Source organism: Lepidochelys olivacea (assembly GCF_965140295.1).
Source record: "Lepidochelys olivacea isolate rLepOli2 genome assembly, chromosome: 4".
Lineage (NCBI taxonomy): Eukaryota > Metazoa > Chordata > Testudines > Cheloniidae > Lepidochelys > Lepidochelys olivacea.
The window spans coordinates 69,500,641-69,516,649 of NC_140414.1; the positions used below are offsets into that span (position 1 = coordinate 69,500,641).

At 41.3% G+C, this 16,009-nt stretch overlaps 1 protein-coding gene across 4 annotated transcripts in view; it reads left to right on the forward strand.

The window, feature by feature from the left end:
- The window catches only part of RXFP1 (relaxin family peptide receptor 1), a 91,914-nt gene that overhangs the window by 46,114 nt on the left and 29,791 nt on the right, over nt 1-16,009 (forward strand). For all 4 annotated transcript variants that reach the window (XM_084626370.1, XM_084626371.1, XM_084626372.1 and 1 more), the window contains 3 exons: nt 5,368-5,466; nt 8,126-8,231; nt 13,364-13,435. In XM_084626370.1, the coding sequence (XP_084482496.1) occupies nt 5,368-5,466; nt 8,126-8,231; nt 13,364-13,435 (277 nt within the window). The remainder of the gene's footprint in view (nt 1-5,367; nt 5,467-8,125; nt 8,232-13,363; nt 13,436-16,009) is intronic.

Here is a 16,009-nt window from a genome sequence, read left to right on the forward strand (position 1 = left end):
TTCCATGCCTCTCCACTGCTTGTAGAAACCAGGACCAGAAGAGCCAGAAGAAAAGCCCAGTATTTTCAATCAGTTGACACCAGAAAGCTTAGGAAATCCGAGCTGTACCAGTGCAAAGTAATATGTATGGGAGCCCATCTGACTTCCTTTTTATCTGTGACTGGAACCCTCCGCTTTTATTACACTGCACTCATGCATGGCTGCCTCTTGACTGTCTATAAACATTCCATACACATACGCACTCCACAGTGGGCAGCTTGCCATTTGGCAAAATTTCTCAAACACTGTCAAATGGGATAAAGCATATCTACCTGTTTGGCCTTAAGAAGTAGAGAGGCAAACAGCTTCCCCGATGTAGTTGAGAATCTGGCCCTATGTCTTTGCTGGCTTAGAAGAGGGCAGGGTGTTAGGGTTGTTTGTATATTTTAACACCAGAACAAATGGTTTTCAACAATATTTCAAAATATCCAACTAAATGGTTAATTTACCAAGTGTTCCTATGCTGGTACTGCTGTGTTTAGGAAGCCTAAAAGTATTCTGAGACTGCATCCTGAGTGAAAAGTGTTTACTTAGTACAACTGTGCATATAACAGCGTGGCCTGTCCTTTTAAGTGCAAGAGGCCTGGGGCTAGCCCTCTTCCATTAGCCCCATCTGTGCCATAATTAGCTGCCTGCCTGCTTAAGGGACAGGACTAATTGGGGTCAGGTGATGGCCTGGGGGAAAAAAAAGACTGTGGGGCCTCATAAAAGGGCAGAGAACAGTGTATAGAGGAGGAAATGTAAGAAGGAAGTTGGACTCTTGGGAAATGCCCTAGAGGAGGGTGTGGAAGAAGTGGAGCAAAGCAGCCTGGGAGTTAGAGTTCTGTCCCAGAACAGAGAAAACTACAAGGTCACTGAGGGAGGCTGAGAGTGTGCGAGAGGCTCCAGGGAAGCTGTCTCGGAGTTAGCACTCTATCCCAAGGCAGCGAGACTTAAGGAAAGCCCAGAAAGGGCTGACAACTGAGCCTAGAGGGTGGGATGAAGAGTGGCTCAAGTGGGGGGGGTAGAAGAACCTTTTGTTTGTTTAGACTTTTATTACCCCAGAAAAGGATTGAACTCTGAGAGTGACCTATCCAGAGGGCTGAATCCCATGAATCCCTGGAAGAGGTAGAAAACCCTGGTGAGAAGAATCTGATGCAGGTGTGCTGCAGGGCCACCATGCCTGTGACAGTGCACCAGAAATATGCAAAACTGACATACCTCTTTAAAATCATTGACAAAAAGATCCTTTTAATCTCCCATCTCAATCATCCCTCCTCTCGGTAAAATACAGTCCAGTAATAGCAGCAGATTCCAGTCCTGTATAGTAGGCTCAACCACCCTCATTTAAGACCCTGATCTTGCAAATAAAAGTCAACGGAGTCTCTCCTAGAGGAATGGGTTCAAAAATAGTAGTAATAAGGGAAGCCTCACTACAACCTTAACTAGGGGACAGGAATTATGGCCTCCTAGAGACAGATTTTCAAAAGAGCTCTGTTCCTCTTCAGGCACCTGCATAAGTGGCCAGATTGGGTGTGGAACTCTTTGAAAATCTTGCCAATGATGTTTTTCTGCTACTTATCCAGTCAATGCTCAGTTTGGCAACCAAGTGCTCAGGAGTTATTACAAAATAAGGTTCAACAGATAATCCTGTCTGATCTCTTACCACAACATAAATCATGCAGGCAAAAGGCCACTAGCCATTATCACCTAATGGTTATTATATCCTGAACAGAATAAATGCATCCTCCATTCACAGTCCTCTGAACCACAACAGAAATCCCCACACAGCACCTACTCCCAAAAGCCTGTCTCTACATTGAAAGAATATCATGGAGGGCCCATAGTGGCCCAGAAAACATTTATAACATATAATGATCACTAACCTCTACCGACTATAGAGGAAGCCCGTCTGATCCTCACCTATAACCTTATTAATATTTATAAAAGTCATGCTGCTAGCCAACACTTCAATTCACTTATAATCCACATCCTAAAATGAAATGGTGCCTGGCATTTTCTCCCTGGTGCTCTGTGATCTATTATAACTGGGTTATTCCTCATTTTACAAGCATGGAAGCATTTTAATTTTTTTTTAAACTCTCTTCCTAGCTTAACAGTGCAGTGTCAGTCAGTGAAGCTGTGAAGCTGGAGTACTGTGTCCAGTTTTGGGCCCCACACCACAAGAAGGATGTGGAAAAATTGGAAAGAGTCCAGCGGAGGGCAACAAAAATGATTAGGGGGCTGGAGCACATGACTTATGAGGAGAGGCTGAGAGAACTGGGACTATTTAGTCTGCAGAAGAGAAGAATGAGGGGGATTTGATAGCTGCTTTCGAAAGGGGGTTCCAAAGAGGATGGATCTAGATTGTTCTCAGTGGTACCAGATGACAGAACTAGGAGTAATGGTCTCAAGTTTCAGTGGGGGAGGTTTAGGTTGGATATTAGGAAAAACTTTTTCACTAGGAGGGTGGTGAAGCACGGCAATATGTTACCTTGGGAGGTGGTGGAATCTCTTTCCTTAGAGGTTTTCAAGGTCAGGCTTGACAAAGCCCTGGCTGGGATGATTTAGTTGGGGATTGGTCCTGCTTTGAGCAGGGGGTTGGACAAGATGACCTCCTGAGGTCCCTTCCAACCCTGATATTCTATGGTTCTATGATTCAGAGACCTGAGTACCTCTCTAACTTCCCAGTATTTCACTTCTGCTTGAAGTGGCAGGAGATTCCTCTAGGCCTTTCTCTCAAGGCAAGAGCCCTTCCCCTTGTTTTTATTATTAATATTTATTCATTTATTATTCTCCTCCCTCTTCTTGGTATCCCCCTGGTTTACAGAGGATTTTTGAGAATTGTCTGCAGGAAAATGGTATTTGAAGAGAAAACGTGGACATATAGCAAGTCCAGTTAAGATCAAAAGGGCTCCTGACTGTGGCCCAAGTGCACAATAGAACACTGCTTTACCTGTTTTACAGCAATGTGGCAGGCTAGCATTGTCCTATTTGGGGTAGAAGTTCAGCAGCAGGAGCTGGCTTTGCAAAATCTCCAAGCCAGTATTCCCTATCTATTTGGTGCTCCAGGCCCAGGTGAAACATGGCAGTCAGGGCTGACTCCAACAGCAGCAATGTTGGGGTTTTGCTTTGTCTTAAGTCTTCTTTTCCATTTTTGTATAATAAATGAATAAGTGGATATAATATAATATAATAATAATTAATATAATGGTAGCCTACCTGGAGATGGCTAATCTTTACTAATATTTATTAATCAGAATGTATAGTTCATTTTCTCAGCTCAGGAAGTTAACTGGAGTACTATAGAGGTAATCAGCAGAGCAGCTTGGGAATGTTATGAACAAATATTCTTTCATCAGAAAATATGAATTAGTCAAAACCAAAACTTTTTACAGAAATGTATCAGACTATTGTTCAGGAGGTTTCTCAGGTCTAGAATGGAATTTCTGGTCAAAACAAGCAAATGAAAAAATCCACCGTAGAATAGCTCAGTTATTAGGACACTCATGTGGGTCCTTCCTCTCCTGGATTTGGAACAGGGCCTTGAACGTAGTGCCCTAAGTTCTGGGTTCTACAGTTTGTCTCTCTCTCAATCTTTCCACTTGAGGCTGTTCACTTTGTATAAATAAGTAAACATTCATCAGGCCAGAAAGAGACTAACTATATCCCAAGGTTAGAGCACTCCACTGTCTGGATCAAGTAGAGAAGGGACTTGAACCTGAGTCCCCCACATCCTAAGTGAGTGCCCTAATCACTGAGCTATTGGCTATCTTGAGGTTATACTCTCTCCTTTTAATTAAAACTGTCATTCTATGTTGGAATGAAACATGTCAAAACATCAAAAACATTTATGAAATGGAATTCATCATTTTCGGCCAGTAATCAGTTTTCTGAACTCCTCCTGTTGGCACTGCCTTGTGAAACTAGAAAGATGGGTGGGAGAGTGGAGGTTAAAAATAAGGCACTTCCATGGTTGGAAGATGAGGAGGAATAACTCAGATCCCCACTTCAGAGAAGGAAAAATTATATCTGGGTAAATAAATTTCACCTCTGGTCTTTTCCCTTTTTCAATATTACCAAACTGATCAATGTAGCCATGGCCCTTTGATTATAAAGCTTTATTAAATGCTTCCACAATGAATGGTATCAAGTATACACTAAATTATAAAATTTGGGAGGAAGAGAGTCCATTCATGGAGATTCATGACTCTTAGAACAAAACTGCAATCATTTGGCTAAGAATAATCATTGTAAAGCTCATAACACAAGAAGTGTTTCTAACAGTGAAGACATAGTTGCATTTAGAAGTAACACTTTAAATTACCATTGACATTTCTGAATCTCCAGCTAGTGGCTGCTATCTTGATAATTAGTGGCATCGTTTGTGATATTGGTCCAAATTGATCCAAATGAAAAATTTTAGGCCAAAGGGAGTTTTTTGACAAAGTTAAAGAAAAGTCAAAATCCGTCTTAGAATGGAAACTTTGACACAAGCAACTTTAACAGGGAAGTCAACTCCATTTCCTGTTTATTAGCAGTGTGCCTCTGTCTTCTTTATTAGGTTTTGACTTGACCAGAAAACATTATTTACAACTATATGTGAAAGTCTTCCAAAGAAACAGTGCTCTCCTGGTTGCATGGCATCACCATATTTGGAAGTCCCTAGTTGTGGGAAGACATTGAAAGAGCTGCACAGTGTAACTAGTTTCAGACAGTGGTGTTGAATGCTGCTTTAAAGTGTATGGTGAACTTAGGTTATGCTTGTTGGTTTGAATATGTCTCATAACTTGTCCCCAAAAGTACTGCACATATAACCTTGACCTAAACACTGAGCAAAGAGAAATTAAGGCTGGATATCAGAAAACATTTCCTCACAATGCAGTCTATTACAGTGTGGAACGGTCTTCCAAAAAAAATTGTGGAAGTCCCATCATATGAGTCGTTGAAACTAAGCTGGACAAAGCACTTGAGAATATACGGTGGGGAGATAAGCCTGCACTGGTAGAAAGAAGAACAGATGACCTCATAGGTCTCTTTTTACCTCTCATTTTTAGAATTCTGTTATATGATTAGCTTTGCTTGAGGGAAAATTGGGCTTTTAAGACTTTTTTTTTTATTTGTCACAAGAGTCACACCAAAATGCTGGGATTCTGTAAGGTAGAACAAACTTTTCCTGCAAAATGCATACAATTCCTAACCTGTGTGTGTCTGTGTGTGCAAAGGATTGTACAACCAAATTTAATGAAGTTCCTGTTATCTATCGTACCTGTGGGAAATGTTTTGAAGGTTTTTTTGTTTGTTTTGTTTTTGTTTTGATATAACATGCCTTCTCTGATTTCTTCTTAGGAGACAACAATGGATGGTCTCAACAATTTGATAAGTATTTTGCAAAATACAATGAAATGACTTCCTCACATGCTTTTGGGGTAAAGACATCAGAGTGCTGTAAGTACTAACATCTTTCAGAACAAAATGTAAAAAAAAAAAAAAAAAAAATTATCAGCCTAGCTTTCCTACAATACCCACACATCAAAATATATACATACATAAATATTTTTTAAAAATCCCTTCCTCCTGGGAGAGGGAAAAACAGATCCTACATGCGTCTTTTGAAATTTGTAAGCCATTCAGATACTGTAAAGAGGAAAAGGAAACAGATACAGGTTCCTAATATAATTTTGATTTGCTATGAAGTATTATCAGTAAATATGGCACCAAAATGGAAAATTCAGATTTTGAACAAATTCAAATCTGGGAGTTTTTAGATCAAGTCTTTTGGGTTGTACCTGTCGTTTTCTTGTGATAATTTCAGTAACAGATTAAATCAGCCAATTGCCAGAGGTCCTGCTACTGTATTATCATACCACATTCTGCACTAAATCCTTAGTGACTTCAGTGAGAGTTACAGTCATTAAACTGAGGTAGTATATTGCCCATCATTCTTGCCAGTGCGGTCATGCTTTATTAGATAGGTTCATTCCTCACTATCTGCTCTGTGCAGAGCTAGGATTAAGAGAAGACACAATAATTGAGTTTTGCATCCCAGCCACAGAAGGAGGTATAGCGGGTAGCTTCACATCATGGGGAATGAAGAGAAGCAGATATGATTTTTTTTTTCACAAGTACTCTGTCAAAAAAAATTTTGATTAACTTTTTCCACACTGGAAACTGTTGAAAAATAAAAGATCTATTATTGAGTGGCTCTGAACTGTACAATTCAATTCCTGAGCCAAGAGGCTTGATCGCCTTCCCTCACTGCAGTAATCTCTACTTCCTAATATCTTATCCTTTGGAAATGCTAACAGTTATAGAAGAATCTAACAAAACAAACAGAAATTATCAGGGTTGTAACTGTGCAAAGAATAAATGACGGTACAAACTACAGGGACTGAAAGGAAAAAGCATCTTGATATTGCCTGTCAGTTTTAATCAAAATGTGGTTTTGTGCAAACTGACTTAACTGAAGAGCCAGATGTGAAATATGTTGTATAAAGATTGAGTAAAGCTAAATTAAGATTCCTAAATGCGCATTTTATTCAGATTTGGTCTGTTCATTTGCAAGTAAAAACTTACAATTCTTATCCATAGATAATTCAACACTAAATTAGGCCAGGTCGACACTCAAAAGTTAGGTCGACCCAGCTACATTATTCAGGGATGTGAAAAACTGACACCCCTGAGTGACCTTGTTATGCTGACTTAACCCCCAGTGTAGACAGCACTAGTTGACAGAAGAATTCTTCCATCGACCTACCTACCGACTGCCTCTCAGGGAGGTTGATTACCTACACCAGTGACCTACATTGACCTACATTGTTGGAAAAACACCTCCCATCAGACTAGGAAGTGTCTACACTGAACACTACAGTGGTGCAGCTGCAGGTGGCAGCTGTTCCACTGTAGCAGTTTCAAGTGTAGACAAGCCTGTAGTGTCTGAGCTGGAAAAAAATGGAAAGGTTTGGCCATTCTTGTGAGGGACTATATTAATCTCATTGTTTAGGACCAAAATTTAAGAGGGAAATCTCTCTGTGAGAGCACAGTTGCATGTAAATCAGGCGATTGCCTGGACAAATACAATGTGCAGTTGTCAAACTGGTCCTTGAAATCACAATTCTGCAGCACAAATCATGTGCTCGCATTTTGGGGCATGGCCCTTAAGCCTCCATTTTTCAAAATGTAGCCATTTATGTGAAATTTAAAATATAGAAAAAAAAATCTGCTGTCCATTCTGCAAGTTTGCTAAATCTTCTCAAAATGTATGTTTTTGTTCTTCTTTATACATCCAACACTTTCCATTACATGCGACAATATTGTGCCATTAAACCTAACACCATGGACAAGCTCGTGATTGTGACAGTCATTTGTTAGAGCAAATGATAGAATTTTGTGAGTCAATATTTTTTAAAATGTACATGCTCCATGTACAATATGTGCAAAATCCTGTCTGTATTTATGTACAAAATTACTAAATGTATGTACACACATGGATATTTAGATATTTAGATGCTTGTTCATGCATGTAGTTACATGTGTGCTTTAATATGGGCATGCAATGGTGCGCTTTTTTTTTTTTTTTTGCACATGGGTCAACACCTACCAGTAAAACCACTGACATTTTGGTCTTTCATGTACCACAACCTGCTTATGGTCACAAAACCTGTTTGCATTTGCAAATCAGGCAGATATCAAGGTTCCGTTACTTGCTACTAAAAATTATCTAACTAGCAACTTAGAACTATTTCTAAACTCCATACCACCATCTCAGTACCGCACCCGGGTTATAGGACCCAAGACAGATAAAACATCCTCCCCACCATATCAGGCCACAATCAAAATATCAAGCTCAAAGTTGTGTTCTAAATGTGATGCTATTGTACTGGATTCAGGAGTCATTACCAATCTTTTAATTATCTGTATTTATATCAGTCACTGTGTTACTAGATCTAAATTAAATGTGTACTTGAGAACCTTAAATTAAAGCATTATCCAGTTCTGTTTAGTGTGCTCTGACATGTTGTTATACTAAACCCATTTTTCTACCATCTCTTTTCTCCCCATCCCATCACCTACCTTCTGCCATGACCGCTATCTTCTCTTCATTCAGTGGTTGATTCTGTGCCAGCAGAATGTCTGTGCCGAGGGCTAGAGCTTGACTGTGAGGGTGCCAATTTACGCGCTGTCCCTTCAGTCTCTTCAAACGTAACTCTGATGTAAGTAGAGCAGAACAAGCAGCTTCTTGATATGAACAACATTGAATATCAACTCTGCAGACTATCTCATAATTATATCCTTATAATTAGAGCCATTTGGTTTAACTGAAACTGGTGTAAACTGAAAGTACAATATCATTCTGTGTTGACAAGCCTTGTAGTAAAGTGCTTTTAAACACAGATTATACCTGCATAAAATAAGAGAAAAGAAATTAAAACACAGTTCAAAGTGTGAAATATAGTAAGTCTGCAGTCAGCTGTTGTTTGCAATAATGCCTCAAATGAGTACAATTTCACCAGCAGCAAGAAACACTGCAAGAGAAATAACTCTGTGAATCACACATGCTTAGGACCTCATCCTGAAATGCTTACTCCTGCAAGTAGCCTTTACTTATACCAATAACCTGAAATTCAGGGAAATGCCTGTATGAATAGGGGCTTACAGGTAGGGATTTTGCTCACTATCTCATGATAAGAAGTCAGTACAACAAGATTTAAGATTTGTGAGAGATCTGGAGGGTTGCCTGGCCATTGGTCCTGGCTTACACACTCAAGTATGAAGCTGTGTTTCCCACTTGGGAAACAAAATGCAGCATCAAACATCCCCACCTGAGGAATTTTTCTGTAAAGTTTCTTGCTATTTTCAGGACATGAACCTACTTGCAGTGGTTTCTTTAATGGACATGTGGGGCACAGAGGCATATGCTCTGGGAGGTAGGTTTTGTGTGTATTTCAGGTTAGAAATAAACTCAAACCTAGAAGATTTATCTTCTGATTTTTGAAGTCTTGGGTTTGCTATGCTGCCATTTGTCAATAGGGTGTGGACACCAAGTCAGACTCTGTGGTGATGCAGCTCTGGGCTCATCATTAATTAGATTGAGAGCAGGTGCAGATAGCCAAGCAACAGTTTCCTGTCTGACAAATTCAAACCATTTCACATTGGTATCCACGATGCTTTTACTATGTGCTACCACATGTAGTCAACTGGGGATCGATCTTGAACGGAATGCAGGTGACATAACATGGTGCCCGGAAGGTTGGGTGTGGGGGATGTAAGAGTGCATGTGTGGCAGCAAGCAGGGTTCCTCAGGTCTGCTGCCTTCTCATTGACTGGGGGATAAGTTTAGCCAACAGTGAGCTTGGCAACAGTGTTGCCAAGAAAGCTAACAGCACGTTGGGCTGTATAAGTAGGAGCACTGCCAGCAGATAGACGTGATCATTCCCCTCTATTCGGCACAGGTGAGGCCTCATCTGGAGTACTGTGTCCAGTTTTGGGCCCCACACTACAAGAAGGATATGGAAAAATTGGAAAGAGTCCAGCGGAGGGCAACAAAAATGATTAGGGGGCTGGAGCACATGACTTATGAGGAGAGGCTGAGGGAACTGGGATTATTTAGTCTGCAGAAGAGAAGAATGAGGGGGGATTTGATAGCTGCTTTCAACTACCTGAAAAGGGGTTCCAAAGAGGATGGATCTAGACTGTTCTCAGTGGTACCAGATGACAGAACAAGGAGTAATGAATGGTCTCAAGTTGCAGTGGGGGAGGTTTAAGTTGGATATTAGGAAAAACTTTTTCACTAGGAGAGAAGTGAAGCACTGGAATGGGTTACCTCGGGAGGTGGTGGAATCTCCTTCTTTAGAGGTTTTTAAGGTCAGGCTTGACAAAGCCCTGGCTGGGATGATTTAGTTGGGGACTGGTCCTGCTTTGAGCAGGGAGTTGGACTAGATGACCTCCTGAGGTCCCTTCTAACTCTAATATTCTATGAGGTTCTTGCTCCTCCACCCATCTATTTAAATTCTTCAAGGCTTTTCATAATCCTGTTGCTCCTGCTAGTTGGAGAATTTAAATACATTGCGGGGGAGTAGGGGCTGTGCAAGAACTAAATGGCCCTCCCTCCCCTTAGCCCATAACAGGAAGGAATTTTTCCCATTGGACCAAACAGGTAGGGGTCTGGTGGGTTTTTTCACCTTCCTCATGGCATTTTACGGATTGTCTACGCAGCCCGCAGCAGTGAGCCTCTGAGCCCAGGTCAACAGACTCAGGCTTGTTGGGCTCACCCTGCAGCACTAATTATAGCTGTCTAGATGTTGCAACTTGAGCTGGAACTCAGGCTCCGAAGCGGAAGGGGGTGGGCTTCAGAGACTGAGCTGCAACTTCAAAGTGCTGTATATACAGCTGTTTTTAGCGTGGTCTGCTGACCTGGGGCCTGCGGCTTGCTGCCGTGGGCTGCTGCTGGCTGTGTAGATGTACCCATGGAGGCACAGCTGGGTCAAGCAGCAGGACTTTAAAGTTTAACATTAAGAAGATAGCACTTAGATCATCACAACTTGCAGCCAGTGTCCAGTGCAGATAAATGGCCGGCTCCCAGAGGTAAATGAGACCTGGAATGTCACTGGTGGACCTTTTGCCTATAGGAATAAGGGAGATCTGAAATCTGTGTAGATTGAGGTTTGCCCTTAGTAACCTCTGTTCGCCCCTCATACGGGGGGGAGGGGGGAGGGGGGGCAGAGAGGCTTCAGAAGCAAACTGAGTCCTAAAGGTAGGACTGAGCATGTATACCCTGAGCTATTGGTTATCTGGTGGGAGCCCTGTAGCCCCACACTGGAAGTGTGTTACATGAGAATGAGGGGTGGCCACATATCATCCCTCCCCACTGTTAAATTAATAAAGTTGTAGGCTGCTGCTTAAATCCATCACATGTATCTGTTGTTCATTTGCCTGCACGTTCTGATCAATCTAGTGCTGTAAGACATTGCCCTTTTTTACTCCTGAATAGAAGTCATAGCATTATCACTTTATTTTAACAAGCTCTCCCAGCCCTCAAATTTTGTTATAAACTAATGACAATCCATGATCAGGTAATGCCAGAGCCAACTCTTCTTCTAGACAGTTTTAAATTCTGTCTTTATATGTGGAAGTTTCATCCACATCTTGAAGGAAATACTGTGCCTGCTAATTTTTCAGTTTAAAAACGAGCATGAAGGCCAGGCTAGTGGTTTGGTGCTAGAGACACAGTTTTTATTAGTACTTATCCCTCATTCATGAGGTCAGCAGAGGATGAGTGTGCCTGTGGAGACAGCTCACTCAACTTCCAAGAAATGGATTGTTTCACATCATTTAACAATAACCCTCCCTGCTGGTTAAGGAGTGCTGCATTAGTGAGCTGTGAAGGGAATCCTGATTAATCTTAAACTGGAAGGGCAGGGGCTATGATATGCATCATTGAGAGAGGTACAATGCATTTAAAGTAGGTGGGAAAAAATGAGTTCTCAGGGCTCAAGCAGAGACATGGAGAGGCCCATGTGGAAAAACACATTTTTAATTATTCTCACAGGATTTCATTTTCTGCGTAATTAAAATGGCTTCACCCTGTGATTCCCAGCTGTTGACTATTGTCTTCTGTAATACAAGAGACTTGGGTCAGAGTCTCAGTCCCAGTCTCTTGCTCCCTAGGTCAGAAGGTCCACAGAGTGCTGCAAAGGTGGCAAATTTAGCCCTAAGTGCCTCATGTCATAAAACAGCCACCCTTCAAACTGATTTAAGGAGCAGCGATGACAAGGACCCAAAGTGAGTCCCTTCCAGTCATCTTTGGCCAGAAGGATAGTTGCTCTTATGTGAGAACTTGAGTAAGAATGTTAGTGGAAGTGAAGGGAACAATGAAGATTTCTCAAGGATGAAAAATCTACCTCCCCTCTGAGGGGGAAAAATACTATCCTACAATGTGGCACCTTAGAGACTAACCAATTTATTTGAGCATAAGCTTTCATGAGCTACAGCTCACTTCATCGGATGCATACTGTGGAAAATACAGAAGATGTTTTTATACTCACAGACCATGAAAAAATAGGTGTTTATCACTACAAAAGGTTTTCTCTCCCCCCACCCCCCTGCTGGTAATAGCTTATCTAAAGTGACCACTCTCCTTACAATGTGTATGATAATCAAGGTGGGCCATTTCCAGCACAAATCCAGGTTTTCTCCCCACCCCCGCACTCCCAAAACCCACTCTCCTGTTGGTAATAGATTATCTAAAGTGATCACTCTCCTTACAATGTCTAAAGTGATAACTCTCCTTACAAAAACATCTTCTGTGTTTTCCACAGTATGCATCCGATAAAGTGAGCTGTAGCTCATGAAAGCTTATGCTCAAAGTCATTGGTTAGTCTCTAAGGTGCCACAAGTACTCCTTTTCTTTTTGCGAATACAGACTAACACGGCTGTTACTCTGAAACCTGTCCTACAATGCTGATCCAAGAGCACCGCTTGTAATTTTATGTATTGCCCTATGGAAGATTCTTGATCAACCATGCAGTTCTCATTCCTGGGTCTACAGGGCTTATATTGTTAGGGTATGTCTACCCTGGAGCCAGAAAGTGTGATTTTCAGCTAGAGAAGATATATCCACACCAGTTATGATGGAGCTAGCATGCTAAAAATAGAAGTGTAGCCGCAGTGGCGCAAGCAGCAGGAGGGGATAACCACCTGAATACATAACCCTCTGTATTCGGGCTGCTAGCCCCTCCCGCTACTTGTCCTGCTGCAGCTATGCTTCTGTTTTTAGCATATTAGCTTGATCAGAGTTTGTGCTATGTCTCCTCAAGCTGGAAATTACACCCTCCCGCTTTGGTGTAGACAGACCCTTTAGCTCTTTCAGTAAGATTAGCTTTGCCACTTTAATTGCATCTTTCAACTGCTGCATAATGTGCAGCTGATATGAGTTTATATATAGAAAGGGGTGGAGGAAACAGTGCTTATAAAAATCAAACCAAAATCCTGCCCAGAAATGTAAGATAAGTGACACCCTTCCCCCTTCTAAACCACCCTTTCCTTCCAAACTCATCCCTGGTTTAACTCCATTGACATAAATGGATTCCAGTGATCTAATATGATGCAGAGGCAGGAGGAGGGTATACAACAAAAAATCCCTTCTCCATTTAGTTTTCAAAACACACACATACACATACTGGCATATAAGGGTAACCTTACTGGAAATATTTAACTTATTATAGAAATTTCTGCCAACTAAAACATGGTGCAAATTGATTAGATCAAAATGAAGTTGGCGGAGTTATACTGGGGATGAATTTGGCCTACTTAGTGTACTTACAGAATAATTTTATTTTTATTACAGGTCCCTTAAACGGAATCAGTTACGAAAGCTTTCTGCTGATAGTTTCAAGAAGTACCAGGATCTTAAAAACCTGTAAGGAATCATTTTAACCTAAAATCTTAAATAAGAACAAACTGTGATAAGGCAATTTTATGACTTACTGATAAAACTCTGATTATACTAAAAAAATCTACTGTTTCTTACCTTTAGCTGAAATTTTCAATCGTGTAAGTTATTTTTGTTCAAATAGCCTGATGTGGCTTCCATCCCTTTTTTACAGCTTAAACTTTCTGGACATGACATTTTTATCATTTTTTTTGTACATTAGAAAACTAATAATAATGTGGATCTTAACATCTATCGTGTCTTAAAGAAATTAAATTTATAATAGACAGCAATTCTATCAGAAGAAATGAAAGAAAATGGATACAGTTTCATTCAGTGTTCTGAAAGTTTGCAAAGTAAAAGGCATTCCTTGTCATAAAAAGACTCATTCATGTCTTTGAGAACCTTTTTTTTTTAAAATCACATTTCTGAGCCTTTTGGTGATGACTGCTGGTGATTACTACCACAAAATGGCTTATATCGTGACCAAAACCTTTTGATTGATTTCTTGTATATTACTATAGATGTTCTGTATACATTTCATTATTTTAAAAAATCCCAGTCCTTTTATGAGGGTGAATCATGAAAAACAAGGAACAATTGAGAAATAAAGTGTGAAAGCATAGGACCACTTATCATTGTTGCCAGCTCAAGACATATAATATTTTTCTTAGAGCATTCTTGGATTCTAACTTGAATTCTGAGGTTGTGCAGCACCACCTTGTGTTCACAAACTTAAGTACAATTTAGATCTCAAACTAAAAACGTTCTGAAAACAAAGTGTCTTGTTTCATTAAATGAAACGTATACATGAAACACTTGCTTACAGAATTTAATTCCTTTAATTTCCTTCTGATTCACAAGTGTGGGTTTGCTAAGGGATCTCTCACAAATTGATAAGACCTTTTTGGATCCAATCCTGTTTCTTTTGCAATCCGTGTCAAATCTCCCATTGATTTCAACAGGAGCAGGATTTAATCCTTTATTTGACTTTGTTGAAAACGTTTATTTTTTTACAACAAAGAAAATATTGTATAGAGAAGGTAAGCGTGCTTTTTAAAATCAAATACAAGTCTAACATCTTATCCCCAAAACTAATGATACCGTATGTAATATTTTGAAACTCAATTCAGGGATGAAAGTAAGTTAGAGGACTTACCGGTACGCCAGAGTCCTGAGCAGGGGGCATGTCCTCAACCAGAAGAGGCAGGGCCTTAAAGCCCCGGGCCCTTTAAATATTGATTTAAAGGGCCCGGGGCTCCAGCTGCAGTAGTGGCAGCTGGGAGCCCGGGGCCCTTTAAATCACCTCCGAGCTATCAGCTGCAGAGGTGGCTGGGAGCCCCAGGGCTCGGGGAAAATTTAAAAGGCCCAGAGCTCGAGCTGCCGCTACTGCAGTGGAGCCCCAGGCCCTTTAAATCACTGAGGAGCCCTGGGGGCTCCCGACTGCCACCACTACCCCGGGGCTTGGGCAGCAGGGCTCAGGCAGGGATTTAAAGGGCTGGAGCGGTAGCGGTGGCTGGAGCTCTGGGGCCCTTTAAATCCCTGCCAGAGCCCCACCACCGCTACCCCAGGGCTCAGGAAGCAGGGCTCAGGCAGGGATTTAAAGGGCTTGGGGCTCCGGCAGCCGCTACCCCACCCCGGCCCTTTAAATCCCCTCCGGAGCCCCACCACCGCTCCCCTTGGTAGCAGGGCTCCGGCGGGGATTTAAAAGGCCAGGACGCTAGTGGCGGCTGGAGCTCCGGGGCCCTTTAAATCCCCGCTGCAGCCCTGCCACTGCTACCCCAGGGCTTTAACTTGCCATCTGGGAAAGCCGGTCCCGGTACGGCGCACCAGCTCTTACCAGTACACTGTACTGGGGTGTACTGGCTTACTTTCACCTCTGCCTCAATTCATTAATTGCAAAGGAGATGGAGCAAAAAGCAGGGTGGGGAAGTATGCATAATACTTTGTTAGCAACAATCAGCAAGTTTCATAATACATTTTGATTAAATTACCGAAAATGCAACCCTTTGACAATTGACCCATCTTATAAATAGAAATTCCAGCAAAGTGTTGTAATTAAGCTTTGCTGCAGGCCTTATTAGAATGACATCAACCCCAAAACTGTCTATATACATCAATATAAACAAATCACTGCATGCACTCCATTATAACAGTTCTGTAGTCTTATCTGCAGAGGCAGATCCTGCACCCATGCATGCCTGTTGACAAAGTAGGACTCTGCACAAGCATAAATGTCTCCTCCTTACACAGATCAGATTCCAGGATTAGGGATGAAATCAGGAGGCAGCATGCATGCACTGGTTCATTTACAATGAATGCAAAGCAAGTCAGGTGTTTGTTTTGGCTGATTTTGAATTATCACTGCAGCAAGGTGTTATTTTTTAATTTAAATACACTTTTTGAAATCTTTAAGATAAGACCAGCCATGTGAAATAACTGCCATGAGAGTTTAATTTTAAGGCCTAGCCACCTTGACAGCATCCTTTTAAATAATATATGTACTTAGTTTGAAATTTAGTTGATAAGTTTGGGGATCTTTTTGCATTTGCATTTTTACAG